At 37.2% G+C, this 15,072-nt stretch overlaps 1 protein-coding gene across 4 annotated transcripts in view; it reads right to left on the bottom strand.

Moving 5' to 3' along the window:
• Positions 1–15,072, bottom strand: part of LOC127834104 (protein jagged-1-like) — a 77,277-nt gene that overhangs the window by 23,557 nt on the left and 38,648 nt on the right. For all 4 annotated transcript variants that reach the window (XR_008027812.1, XM_052359713.1, XM_052359714.1 and 1 more), the window contains exons 5-9: positions 11,392–11,619; positions 10,457–10,570; positions 9,958–10,071; positions 8,853–8,966; positions 2,967–3,083 (exon numbers count right to left, since the gene is read on the bottom strand). Coding sequence is in view for 3 of the 4 variants with exons in the window: in XM_052359713.1 (XP_052215673.1) it covers positions 2,967–3,083; positions 8,853–8,966; positions 9,958–10,071; positions 10,457–10,570; positions 11,392–11,619 (687 nt within the window). In the remaining variant the exon portion in view is untranslated. The remainder of the gene's footprint in view (positions 1–2,966; positions 3,084–8,852; positions 8,967–9,957; positions 10,072–10,456; positions 10,571–11,391; positions 11,620–15,072) is intronic.

The following is a 15,072-nucleotide window of genomic DNA, read 5'->3' as shown; positions in this document are numbered from 1 at the left end:
CAAGATCATCAAACAACTCGTCGTCCTGTGTACCATCCATTGAGTTTGAGATAATAAGAGTTTCGTTTGCGTTTCATTTTGACGATTCCAGTAGTTGTAATTTGTAAATATAATTGTATTGTTTGACTGGTATTGAAAACTAAGAGGCAGATATAGATTACCTTGATTATGCAAATGTTACGCCCATTGTCTATAGGTAATGCCTACTTTCATAAAATTAGCCAGTCGCGTGATAGAGTGAACTCACGGGTCAAGAAGAAAGCCACCTGTGGATAATTGCATGCGGTCGCTCTTTGCTCCCGCTGTCGTGGGTCCCTTATAAATAAGGTGTCATCGGCATAAGGGGGTCGTCTGAATGAACGTGTTTATTTAACAATTGACAGTTGCAAACTGGTAACTATTTTCAGACAATACCCTTATTGCCAATTATGTCTTAATTGACAATTAACAGCGTCGAACAAAGACGATCAGGTGATACAAATTTGTAAAGAAGCACTTGTAATCGCGTGTTTATTTAACAATTAACAGTTTCAAGCTGCGAACTGATTTTGCTGTTATTTTAAGCATGTTTGGCATCATGTTGCCGCTTACACACGTATACTATTATGTCCAATTTATATGACATTTAACGACGTCGCGCGCAGACAATCGGGTGATACAAACTTTTCAAGTATAACCATGGACAATATAATGCCTTACGACCCCAAAATAACAAAATTCAAATAAAAAATAGTAGACAACAAAATCAATAATGATACATTTTATTTCAAGTAAATCGGTAACTGAACATAGCGTTCCGATACACGGTACGGGCAAATACAGACTTTAGAGAAAACGCAAATGGCTGCCGCGATGATTCAAAACAATTGACAAGTGTCCAACTTGGCCAGCGTAAGCCCAGTAAACTCGATATTTTGAAAAATTTCGCTTATTTTCACAAGTATCTCGCTTAAAAGACGCGACCCCCACTTTAACTTATTAATTTGAGTCTTAAAAATGCGTCTTATAAGCGCACGTATACGGTATGTATTTGAGCTCAATTGCAATGAAAGTATTTCATACCCAAAATTTTTCATACCCTTTTTTTTGGAATAGCCAATTTTTTTTTCTTACACAATTTTTTTTCGTACCCAAATTTTTTCGTACCAAATGTTTTTATCGTACCCAATTTTTTAAAGTTCCCAAAAAAAATTTGTACCCATTTTTTTTCGGACCCAAATATTTTTCGTACCCCAATTTTGTTTTATACCCAAATGTTTTCGTATCCAAATTTTTTTTCATACCCAAATGTTTTTGTACCAAATTTTTTTTTTTACCCAATTTTTTTGTGTACCCAAATTTTTTCGTACCCAATTTTTTTCGTACCCAAATATTTTTTGTACCTATTTTTTTTTTGTACCCAAATTTTTTGGTATCCAAATTTTTTTCGTACCCAATTTTTTTTCATACCCAAATTTGTTCGTACCCAATTTTTTTTGTGCCAATTTTTTTTTTTGTACCAAAATTTTTTTCATACCCAAAATTTTGTTTTAACAAAATTTCTTCATTTATTCACCAATTGACTTCAAATTAATACTGAACATCTCTTATGACAACACCGTCTATATCAAGCGTCAAGTTGCTATCTTCAATATTGCCAAAGTTATGGCCAATGTTAAAGTTTGATGCAAACAAACCAACAAACAAACAGACAGGGCACAAACAATATTTCCTCCAGTATAGACTAAGGGGCATAAAAATTCAACACCTGAGCCACACTTCAATCTTATTTTACACTTTCTGTAGCACAGCCTTATTATAAGCCAGCAAGAATTCAAGCTAATTTGTATGGTAGACCTTTACAAAGAAAACTAAGATGAACAGTTTTATTGTACTATAGGAGCAGCATCATTCGAAAATGGGCAGTGTGGTCAGGAGCTACCATGTCTGCTTATGAGGCCATGAAACCTGGAGTGAAATTTATAGCATACAATGTAGCTACTGACCAGGCTACTCTATTGCACAGGCTTGTCTGGAGCTACGCTGGCTGGCATAAGACCCATTTTCACATGACACAGCTCATACAATATAGTTATATATTACACAAAATCAACAAGGGCTGTGTGTAAAACATGCATGCCCCCCATATGGGCTGTCAGTTTTAGTGGCAGCCATTGTGTGAATACTTTTTTGGCACTGTGACCTTGACCTTTGACCTAGTAACCTGAAAATTAAGAGGGGTCATCTGCGAGTCATGATCAATGTACCTATGAAGTTTCATGACCCTAGGCGTAAGCTTTCTTGAGTTATCATCCAGAAACCATTTTACTGTGTCAAGTCACTGTGACCTTGACCTTTGACCTAGTGACCTGAAAGTCAATAGGGGTCATCTGCGAGTCATGATTAATGTATCTATGAAGTTTCATGATCCTAGGCATAAGCGTTCTTGAGTTATCATCTGGAAACCATTTTTCTAAGTTGAGTCACCGTGACCTTGACCTTTGACCTAGTGACCTGAAAATCTATAGGGGTCATCTGCGAGTCATGATCAATGTACCTATGAAGTTTCATGATCCTAGGCATAAGCGTTCTTGAGTTATCATCTGGAAACCATTTTACTATTTCGGGTCACCGTGACCTTGACCTTTGACCTAGTGACCTCAAAATCAATAGGGGTCATCTGCGAGTCATGATCAATGTACCTATGAAGTTTCATGATCCTAGGCCTAAGCGTTCTTGAGTTATCATCCGGAAACCATCTGATGGACGGACGGACATACGGACCAACCGACATGTGCAAAACAATATACATGTACCCCCCTCTTCTTCGAAGGGGTGCATAAAAATATTAAAACAAAATTATTGTAAGTTATGGAAGCCAGAGCTACATATACCTAGAAATGAAAAGAGTAAATTGTTAGTAACAAGAGTAGACCATACATTTTGACCACATTTTACTTATATCCAACATGCGCATTCAAATATACCTTTCTCACAGTTGGCCCCAGTTCTACCTTCGATACACTGGCAGGTGTATGATCCCACAGTATTGGTGCAAGTTCCACCAAATAGACACGGGTTATTTGTGAGGCATTCATTAATGTCTAAAAACCCAGACAAACTTAATATATAACTTACTAAATATCATACCCTATATAAATACCTTCCTCTGTGAACATATGGTTTTATTCATGTCCTTAAAGTGTCATAACAGATTAACTTGTGAAATCCACGACAGCTAATCAAGTACAAAACTTTCCGACTTAAATCAATTAATTGCCAAGAAGAGACATCCTTAAAAACAACAAGAGATGTGTTTGTCAGAAACACAATGCCCCCTAATGCACCGCTTTTTTTGTGTGACCTTTGACCTTGAAGGATGACCTTGACCTTACCCTTTCACCACTCAAAATGTGCAGCTCCATGAGATACACATGCATGCCAAATATCAAGTTGCTATGTTCAATATTTCAAAAGTTATTGCAAAACTTTACTATATTAAAGTTTTAAATATTCGACCTTTGACCTTGAAGGATGACCTTGACCTTTCACCACTCAAAATGTGCAACTCTATGAGATACACATGCATGCCAAATATCAAGTTGCTATGTTCAATATTTCAAAAGTTATTGCAAAACTTTAATATATTAAAGTTTTAAATTTTTGACCTTTGACCTTGAAGGATGACCTTGACCTTGACCTTTCACCACTCAAAATGTGCAGCTCCATGAGATACACATGCGTGCCAAATATCAAGTTGCCATGTTCAATATTTTAAAAGTTATTGCAAAACTTTACTGTAACCTTTAAGTTTTGGAACAGAATGACAGACAGACAGGCCAAAAGCAATATACCCCCGATCTATCGATCCGGGGGCATAAAAAATACAAAATGCTGAACTTGTCGTCATTGATTAGTTTGTGTAGACAACACAGGCTAATTGGGGACGACATTTAACCACCATGCATTAAGCCCCATTTTCCCAGAGCAAGGCTCATATCTGTTACACGTGCAGGTCTAATGGTTGAAATGTAACATTCTGAGCATATGTAATAAAATTAAATGAGCCACGTTCTGAGAAAACTAGGCTTAATGCATGTGCGTAGTGTTGTAATATGCACAGGCTTATCAGGGACGACACTTTCCGCTTTTATGGTGTTTTTAGTTTCAAAGAAGTCCCTCCTTACCAAAAATCAAGTTTAGGCGGAAAGTGTCGTTCCTAATTAGCCTGTGTGAACTGCACAGGCAAATCTGGGACGACACTTTACGCACATGCATTAAGCCCAGTTTCTCAGAACGCGACTCAATTTAAATTTAGATAAATCAAGTGTAAAATACAAAACCACAGCATCAGATAAAGAAATGTTAATCAGTTACAGCAGTTTTACAATTAACACCCAACATAATCATTCTTAGAAGACCCATAATCAACTACCGGTTCTTTTGGAACAAGCAAATTTGTTGAATTGATTTCCCTCGCCAATAGGCTTCTGGACACAAAAGTGTTATATTTGACACTCAAAAAAGCATTTTTCCAAGATACAAAGGGCCATAACTCTGTTATTAACAGATGGTGTACAATGCCATTAGGCGTGCATCATCCTCTTATCCATATATATACTCATACCAAGTTTAAATGAAATCCACCAAAGCACTTTCAAGATATGGCTCCGGACACAAAAGTGCCGGACGGACAGACGGAAAGACGGACGGACGGAAGGACAAAAAGATAGACGGAAGGACGGACAACGCCAAAACAGTATCCCTCCGCCTTTGGCGGGGGATAATAACAAACATGTCCTAACTAATGTGCAGTCAATAAGTGATTAGAACTTAACCCATTTATGCCTAGTGGACTCTCCCATCCTTCAAAATTGGATCAATTTATTTCCAAAATTAGGGATGTCTAGTATATTTATTTCTATATTTAGAATTTCTGTTACAGAAATTCCTTTAAGCAAACTGCGCAGACCCTGATGAGACGCTGCATCATGCAGCGTCTCATCTGGGTCTACGCTGTTTGCATAGGCCTTTTTTCTAGACGCTAGGCATAAATGGGTTAATAAGCCGAATCAGTTCTACTGCTTTGAAATTTTTCATAAAAATTTGAGACATTACTTAATCACAAATTTGAGCTTTGTTTGGATGTCACACTTCATTTTCCCATTAGGTAGACATTATTTGCATACTGTCATTTTGTACTGTGTAAAGAGTATAGTATCCCAAACATACTTAAGTCAATATCTGGCTCAACGATTTTATTTGATTACAGTTAAACTAATATGCTCGCAGTGGTGTTTCATAAAAGCTTTTTTGAGTTTTGAGCTTGACTTAAAACTGAGTTCGAGGATGAACATGTTCGTATTCTCTGAGTTGACTGACATTCTCAATCACAGCTAAGTGGATATGAATCAAATCCAAAATTCATGACTTGATAAAAACAAGAGGGCCTGAAAGGCCTAAAGTCGCTCACCTGAGATAAAAAGAAATGACCTGTTCATTGCAGCCCAAGATATCAATGGAACAAATGTTCTTACCAAGTTTCATGAAAAATGAACAACAAATGGCCCCCTGGAGGCCATGTTTTTCAACAGACCTGAACCATTTTTGAACTCGTCCAAGATATCATTGGGACAAACCTCTGACAAAGTTGCATGAAGATCCAACAATAAATGTGGCCTCTACAGTGTTAACGAGGCAAATATTCATGATGCACATCAGAAGACAGACAATTGACAAAAGGTGATCACAAAAGTTCACCATGAGCAAAAAATATTATGCTCATAAAGATTGTCAACATATGTTTGAAGATGATATTATTAAAACTAATTGAGTAAACTAAATCCAGATATGATAACAACATTTACATTCAGCAAGTGTCATTCAGATTGAACTAAAAATGTGACTTAAAGTATTCACAATGTTTTACTATAAACAACTGTAGACATACAAAACAAGAGTGCCAAACTGTCACAAGATACGCCCGTTCGAGGGTTTTGGACACCATGCTCAATGCTTGAAAGTGTCCTCAAGACCTAGTTATTGACCCGGCATGACCCATATTTGAACTTGACCTAGATATCACTTAGATGTAACATCTGACTAAATTTGGTGAAGATCAGATGAAAACTACTTCAATTAAAGAGCGGACAACATGCTTAATGCTTGAAATGCACTATGTGACCTCGTTTTTGACCCGGCATGACCCATGTTCAAACTTGACCTACATATCATCTAGACACAACTTCTGACCAAATTAGGTGAAGATCAGATGAAAACTACTTCAATTAGAGAGCGGACACCATGCTAAATGCTTGAAATGCACTAAGTAACCTCGTGACCTAGTTTTTGACCCGGCATGACCCATATTTGAACTTGACCTACATATCATCTAGACACAACTTCTGACCAAATTTGGTGAAGATCGGATGAATACAATTTGAATTAGAGTCCGGACAAAGTGGCGCCGTTGAAAATGCACTAATTGACCCTATGACCTAGTTTTTGACCCGGCATGACCCATATTCGAACTTGGCCTATATATCAACTAGATGCAACTGCTGACCAAGTTTGGTGAAGATCGGATGAATACAATTTGAAATAGAGTCCGGACAAAGTGGCCCCTTTGAAAATGCACTTATTGACCCTATGACCTAGTTTTTGACCCGGCATGACCCATATTCGAACTTGGCCTAGATATCAACTAGATGCAACTGCTGACCAAGTTTGGTGAAGATCGGATGAATACAATTTGAAATAGAGTCCGGACAAAGTGGCCCCTTTGAAAATGCACTTATTGACCCTATGACCTAGTTTTTGACCCGGCATGACCCATATTCGAACTTGGCCTAGATATCAACTAGATGCAACTGCTGACCAAGTTTGGTGAAGATCGGATGAATACAATTTGAAATAGAGTCCGGACAAAGTGGCCCCTTTGAAAATGCACTTATTGACCCTATGACCTAGTTTTTGACCCGGCATGACCCATATTCGAACTTGGCCTAGATATCAACTAGATGCAACTGCTGACCAAGTTTGGTGAAGATCGGATGAATACAATTTGAAATAGAGTCCGGACAAAGTGGCCCCTTTGAAAATGCACTTATTGACCCTATGACCTAGTTTTTGACCCGGCATGACCCATATTCGAACTTGGCCTAGATATCAACTAGATGCAACTGCTGACCAAGTTTGGTGAAGATCGGATGAATACAATTTGAATTAGAGTCCGGACAAAGTGATGCCTTCCGCCCGCCGCCCGCCGCCCGCCGCCCGCCCGCCGCCCGCCCGCCGCCCGCCAAGGGGTTTCACATAATACGTCCCGTATTTTATACGGGCGTATAAAAACTACCACCCCTGAGAGCCTTGTTGTAAAACAAACATGAACTATTTTCAGACTCACCTTGCAATTATATTTCCAATTAAAAAATCAAAAAACCCGTTTTAAAACACAAATCTTTGATAATCACTCAATAAATTGAGACTTCATCAATAAACTGTGTAACTCAAAAATTATATCTTCTCTTATCTATGGTGCCACACATCAAAGAAATAGCACACCAAGGTATCAAGTTGCTGATCTTAAAATAGAACATCAAGGTTCACTCAGAGATGCATTTTGATTTGTGCTAAGGCAGCTGATAAGGGTCAGTTGGAGTAATTAAGTGTGCATTCATGATTGGAATTCAAACAATTCAAGCTATGAACAGTTTTTTCTCCCTTAAGTCATTTACTGCGAAATAAATATAACTGCATTAAACTTCAAGAATATTTAATTAACTAGAGTGTAAAAAAGGGTTTACAATAGCCATGTAAGGAAAAATGCCCCACCCCCTGGTGGCCATGTTTTTCAACCATCTGGAACCATTTTCCAACTCATCCAAGATATCATTGGGACAAATATTCTGACAAAGTTTCATGAAGATCAAATAATAAATGTTGCCTCTAGAGTGTTAACAAGGTTTTACAAAAGCAATATATAGCCATATAAGAAAAAATGCCCCGCCCCCTGGTGGTCATGTTTATAAAGCAACCGTAACCATTTTCATACTTGTCCAAGATATCATTGGGACACATCTTAAGACCAAGTTTCATGATGATTGGACAATAAATGTGGCCTCTAGAGTGTTAACAAGGTTTTGCTATAGCCATATAAGGAAAAATGCCCCGCCCCCTGGCTGTCATGTTTTTCAACTAACTGGCACCATTTTCGAACTCGTCCAACATATTATTGGGATAAATCTTCTAACCAAGTTTCATTAAGATTGGACAATAAATGTGGTCTCTAGAGTGTTAACAAGGTTTTACTACAGCCATATATAGTCATATACAGAAAAATGCCCCACCCCTTGGCAGCCATGTTTTTTTTTCTCAAGCAAACGTAATCATTTTTGAACTCATCCAAGATATCATTGCGACCAATCTTCTGACCAAATTTCATGAAGATTGGGCAATAAATGTGGCCTCTAAAGTGTTAACAAGGCATATGTTGACGCCGCACAACACACACCGCACGACAGACAAAAGGCGATCACAAAAGCTCACCATGAGCACATTGTGCTCAGGTGAGCTAAAAATGAGAATGTCCTTCATTCTGGGCCCTTAATTGTTTAACGCTTTCCCCCATAAGAAGCAAAGAGAAAATGGCTTTTGCAACCAGCATAAAACCAGAACAGCCTGCGAGTAACTCGCAGTCTGTTCAGGTTCTATGCTGTTTGCTGCTCATCAGTATCTAAGGGTTGGAAATGATGCCTTTAAAATTTGAATCTAGTAAAAAATATCTTAAATTAAATTTAACTTTATAAGTGAATATAAATGCATGAAAACATGTATCTAAGAGGTATAACACAAATTGTACGAGTACTGTGTACCAATATCGCAGTTGAGGCCGGTGTATCCCGCTGGACACTGGCACTGGTATGATCCTGCATTGTTGATGCACACCGCGCCATTCAGACAAGGGCTCATCTCACATTCATTATTGTCTGAAAAGGGGAGTTAACATTGTAAAATGGAAAGAGGAGATAACAATGAAACAGGACATTTAGCATATTTTGGCAGTGAAGCATATAACATGTCAATATGCGTAGACAAGAAGAGACCTTTGATACTGGCTATCATTTGCATCACAAAATGGAACTTGTAATTTATTAGGTAAGAAATAGCAATTATACACCTTAATATTTATTTGGTAATAATAAATTGCAACAGTTTCATAAAGATTTATCATTGGTTCTTAATGATTCACAATGATGTGTTGATTACAGGTGATAAAGAAGTTTTAAAAAACAAAACACATTGACTCATATTGATTTGTGGATTTAACCGATATTCATATTGTAGAAACAAAGTTAACATAAGTTATGTATTTTTTTAATTTTTCCATTCTTATATATATGGGTGTATGTTTGGTTTCTAAAGATAAAGACTATCGCATGAGTGCATATATTCTTATTTCATTTGGTTCTAATGGAAATATATGAAAAAAAGAGAACAACTTACTTAAGAAATAAAAGTTACATCTGGCTGGAGTTTTATTTTTTCCAGCTCAGAAGCTAAGCAAAAATGGCTATGAAACCTATTTGCTGCTCATCAGTATGCTATGGTTTGGAAATGAAGTCTTTGAAACTTGAATCTAGTAAGAAAGGTCTAAAATGTAATTTGATTTTCTCAAGGACTTCAAATGGGTCAAAGAGTGCATCTGAGTGGTAAAGGATTAATTGAGCCGTACTTGTGAAAAGGGGTTTAATGCATGTGTGTAAAGTGTCAGGCTAATCAGCGACGACACTTTCCTCCTAAACTAGATTTTTGCTAAGAAGAAACTTTCTTTAAACAGAAAATATCATAAAAGCGGAAAGTGTCGTCCCTTATTAGCCTGTGTGGACTGCACAGGCTAATCTGGGAGGACACTTTACGCACATGCTTTAAACCACTTTTTTTACATCACAAGTCTCAATTAATGAAGCTGTTTTATACCGTATTCACAGTTAGCGCCTCTCCATCCCTTGGGACATGTACACTTATACGAGCCCTCAGTGTTAGAGCAGGTGCCCTTGTTGAGACAAGGGTTCTGGAGGCACTCGTTGATATCTGCAGGTAATAAATGCAGCTTGAACATAACTGTTATAGATTAACAGTCACCAGGGCCCATATTCCCCAACCTGAATCGTTAACTTCATAAATGAAGGCTGAAAAATTTATCATTTTACCTGAATAAAAGTAGATTATTCTGTGTAACAATTGCAAGCCCAAAATGTGTGTATAATATATTTTCTTAGAACATAGACTTATAAAAAGAGGATGGCTGAATTAAATTGGAAAACATTTTTGATGAATTTAAATGTAACTGAAAACACAAATTAGAACTTGATTTATATAAACTGGCGAAAAAAGGTGCATAAGCGCAAAACAGCATTAAAATTCATTGTTTCATGATATTGCCTTAAGATGATTGGTTTGAATGAAAAGTGCGTACCAAAGGCACATGTGTCTCCCTTGTAACCAGGTGCACACTCACACCTGTATTTGCCAATCTCATTTATACAAGTGCCACCGTTCAAGCATGTCACTGTCAGGCATTCATCAATATCTGAAAGTTACCTGTTTATGTTATTGAGATTTTAATGTATATATGGACAATGCTTTGTTAAAGGGGCTTTAATACATGTATGTAAAGTGTTCTCCCAGATTAGCTCATCAGGGACAACACTTTTTGTTTTTATGATATTTTTCGTTTAAAGAAAGTCTCTTCTAAGCAAAAATCCAGTTTAATCGGAAAGTGTTGTCTCTGATTAGCCTGTGCAGACTGCATAGGCTAATCTGGGATCACTTTTAAGGCACATGCATTAAAGCCCCTTTTCACACAGCATGGCTCATATATATATATACATGTATTAATCATTATTTGAAAGGAAAGTGGCTATGTGATCATGGTGATGCACATCGTCATTGGATTAAAGTGGCCAATCACAGAAGCTCATAATGATCTTGTACATAGTAAGCTGTTTTAATCTTGAAAACGGAAATTTCTTTGACTATAAACTTGCCATAATGTAATAAAAATATATATATTCTATCTAAAAGAGCATACAGAAAGATAAACACATTCACCTCTATTTTATATTCAAGACCAGTAAACAAAAACACATGTAAGAAGAGTATAAAATATTGCAATATGTTTTTTAATTTAAAACTATTTATTTTAGTTTGATTCTATTGAAAGCCGAAGGCAAATTAAGAAGGTCTCGAGTTAAGTTTCTGGGTAGAACCAGTACTTAGTTTCCTTGGGGAGATTTAAAGAACACTCCCACCATGGAAATCAAACCTGTGACCTCCCTGTGCTGTATGGACATGTTATGCACAACGGCAACTTTTTGTATTGCAATATAAAATCAACCATGCACAAATTACCAATGTTGCATAGTTTTCCAGTCCACCCAGGGGTACAAATACACTTGTACGAGCCTGGTGTGTTGAAGCAGGTGCCCCCATTCTCGCAGCGCACGCCCATGCACTCGTTGATGTCCATGGCGCAGGTGGGTCCGGTCCATCCACGGACACACTGACACGTGTAGGAGCCCTTTGTGTTCAGACAAGTAGCATCATTCTGGCAAGGCTGCTGCAGACACTCGTTCACGTCTGAATATGAAATAATAAAATGCATATGTTTTGGTAATCAATTCTCGTTTGTTTTTTTCTATTTGTAGCATCTCATAAACCCATCCCTATAAAACTTGAAACATTCACGTATGTTCGTCTTCAAATAGAAACTCGTCTATTTTGATCCCCACTGCCTTTTTAAGGCATTATATCAACTATAATTCAAATCAAAGTACTGACAGTACTGGTGTGACGATGCTTTTGAGAGGATGGATATAAAAGCATCAAGTTAAGTTTATCTACATCACAACATTCACCACAACTGTGTATGCTGCAGGTAAGAAAAAAAAATTTGGTACAAAAAATTTGCGACAAAAATTTGGGTATGAAAACAAATTAGGGTACGAAAAAATATTTGGGAACAAAAAAATTAGGACCGAAAAAATTTTGGGTACAAACAAACAATTGGGGATGAAAAAAAAAATGGGTACAAAAAAAAAATGGGTACGAAAAAAAATTGGGTACGAAAAATTTTAGGTACGGAAAAAAAATTGGGGGAAAGTAGTACCTGTGGGGAACTTGACCCACACTCGCACATTTTCGGCCCTTTCCGTAAAACATCAGATAAGTTCCTCGAAGGCAATAGTATGAATACACATTTCGGAAGCGGTAATGCGGTCCTACCTACGCGCGTCAAAATGTAAGCGAAATATGTACACAAGTCTGTCAGGAATTATTGAATTAATGAAGAAAATCGTGTATTGATGTAAGTTTTTTGAAGAAATGTGCAGAAAATATATCAAACAAGAGCTGTGTTTGTGCCCCCTGCTGCGCAGCTTTGAAGCCATATATTTTACCTTTGACCTTGAAGGATGACCTTGACCTTTCACCACTCAAAATGTGCAGCTCCATGACATACACATGCATGCCGAATATTGCTCTCTTCAATATTGCAAAATTTTACCTTTGACCTTGACCTTGAAGGATGACCTTGACCTTTCACCAATCAATATGTGCAGCTCTATGAGATACGCATGCACCCCAATATTAAAAAATTTATGGCCAATGTTAAAGTTTTCGGACAGACAGACAGACGCTTTATATTTGACATTTGACCTTGAAGGATGACCTTCACCTTTCACAACTGAAAATGTGCAGCTCCATGAGATGCACATGTATGCCAAATATCAAGTTGCTATGTTCAATATTAAAAAAGTTATGGCCATTAAAGTTTTCGGACGGACGGACAGACTGACACACTGACTGACTGACTGACTGACAGTTCAACTGATATAGGCCACCCTACCGGGGGGCATAAAAAGCAATGGCGAAATTTTTCTCAGCCACATAATTGTTAATAGTTTGATATCACAAAATGAAAGTGAAAGTAGAGCTGTCAAAAATGACAACCTGTCAACGTGTTGTTTTTGCTGGCACGAGAGGGCGATTACACTCAATGTGTTCACATTTTGACCATAGGCTTTGTCAATGACCTTTATAGTATGGGTAGCTTTGATATTATTTATTGCTATCATGTAACTGCATGATTGTGTATATGTTTACAATACACAAAACATAAATAATGATATAAATATACTGATTGAGCTTATAATAATCTGAGAACTATAGCCAGGTCAATTAAGGACTTAAAATACAATTTTGTGTCCTGATTTCATGAAGAAATGACCATGCATGTCCTAGATTTCAAATTCAAGGCCCTGGTGTGACACATTGGTAGCATTACCGTTAAACTGTTACCAGGCTTATGAAATTAGTTTTTATTGAACTATCTAAGGAAATCTAAATCAGGCACTGATTTTTCTTGTTTTAATACAGTCATAGATCAGTTGTGGCCTCTGGGTAATGACCAATTTTTGCTTACTTGTCACACCCTTAAACTTTTCCACACGTCTATAATGGCAAATTTGAATTTAGGTGATCTTCAATGGTACATTTAAACTTTAGCTCTGTTACAAGAGTGCTGGTAAAGTCCAGTCACAAATTTAAATCTAGGCCATGTCAAAATCAAAGTGTCAAAGACAAATGAAAGATGCGTTCATTAATTATTGTCCAGTTGTTTACTATTGCTGTAAGTTTTTATATATGACTGATGAACATCATGTGAGAGAAAATTCACATTATCATTGTATATCAGGTTTAGCAGCCTTTTAGATAACAAAGTATGCTAGTTTTCAATGTCGCTTCTGGGGATCAAACCCGTAGGGCTTTTAGGAAGATTCTGAAATTTTCGATCCCTCGAGAGCAACCAAACCAAAAATTAAGTCAAATATTGCCGACTCGGTTTTTTGAGTCGGTTCATGAGGGATAATGGAGCTTGATTGGTCATTGTCGGCTCTGGTACTACTTACATGTACCCCGGGTACTCTTAAGTATACTTACATGTACCCTGGGTACTCTAAGTATACTTATATGTACCCCAAGTACGGTAAATAAACGTAATTGTACTCGGTCCATATTAGACTGTACCCGAGTTGTATTCGCGCCCAAAATCCGATGTCGTAAAACGCGCAACCGATTATCTTAAACACACTTCTCTTCAAAAAACACTGCATCAACATGCTTTTTGAGTATGTGTTCCGATAATATAGAGGCCATTCTACAGAAAATTGACATAAATGTGTATATATAATTATTACAAAAAAATAGTCGACAACGACTGATTTAGGGTTAAATTTCCCGGGTACATTTTAGTATATTTACCGTACCCGGGATACATGTAAGTATACTTAAGAGTACCCGGGGTACATGTACGTAGTACCCGAGCTGACAATGAACAATCGAGCGATACTGGAAGGTGCAACATCTCTCACGCCCCCTAGCATCGCCTTTAGCAGTATTCAATTCTCAACAGGAAAGTGCTGGAGTCATTGATCCCGAGGGACAAGAAAAACAATTGATTAATGTTCGAAATAAATAATTTGATTGATGACAATTCTATTATTTGAGCCAGGTCACAGGAAAAGCGCAGTCAGTATCCAATTGAATTATTTGTTATTGTCAGAAAAACGCTTTTAAGCAAACAGCTTTCAAGCGACTGCAGGCTGATCTAGATCCAAAGTGGCCACAATCGCCTTTATGTCTCTTTTACTGTGACACAGTTCATTTAACTTTAAAATGATAAAAAGTACTAACACTAAGAAAGAGTACAAACCAGTTAAGAGTTTGAAATCAATGTTGAATTTCAGGACAGCTTGGTGATCTGCAAATCCCCGATGAAATGTTGATATCGGGTATCATAGTCATTCAATAAGTCACAAAATGCTCGAATACAATTTATAAAGCACAATGTGGCTTATATTGATAAGTAAAAATACCAGTATGCCAGTTTTGCTGTGTCAAGCTGTTACGATCCAGAAAGTCCTTCATTCACATCGAGTATATATCCTTCGAATTCCAACTATTGTTGTCATAAGCGGAGATTTAGTGAATAAATAATTCATATATCCTAAATGACAGCTTCTAAATAGCGAA

This window comes from Dreissena polymorpha, chromosome 6 (genome assembly GCF_020536995.1).
Source record: "Dreissena polymorpha isolate Duluth1 chromosome 6, UMN_Dpol_1.0, whole genome shotgun sequence".
Lineage (NCBI taxonomy): Eukaryota > Metazoa > Mollusca > Bivalvia > Myida > Dreissenidae > Dreissena > Dreissena polymorpha.
This window is presented reverse-complemented; position numbering and strand designations above follow the sequence as displayed.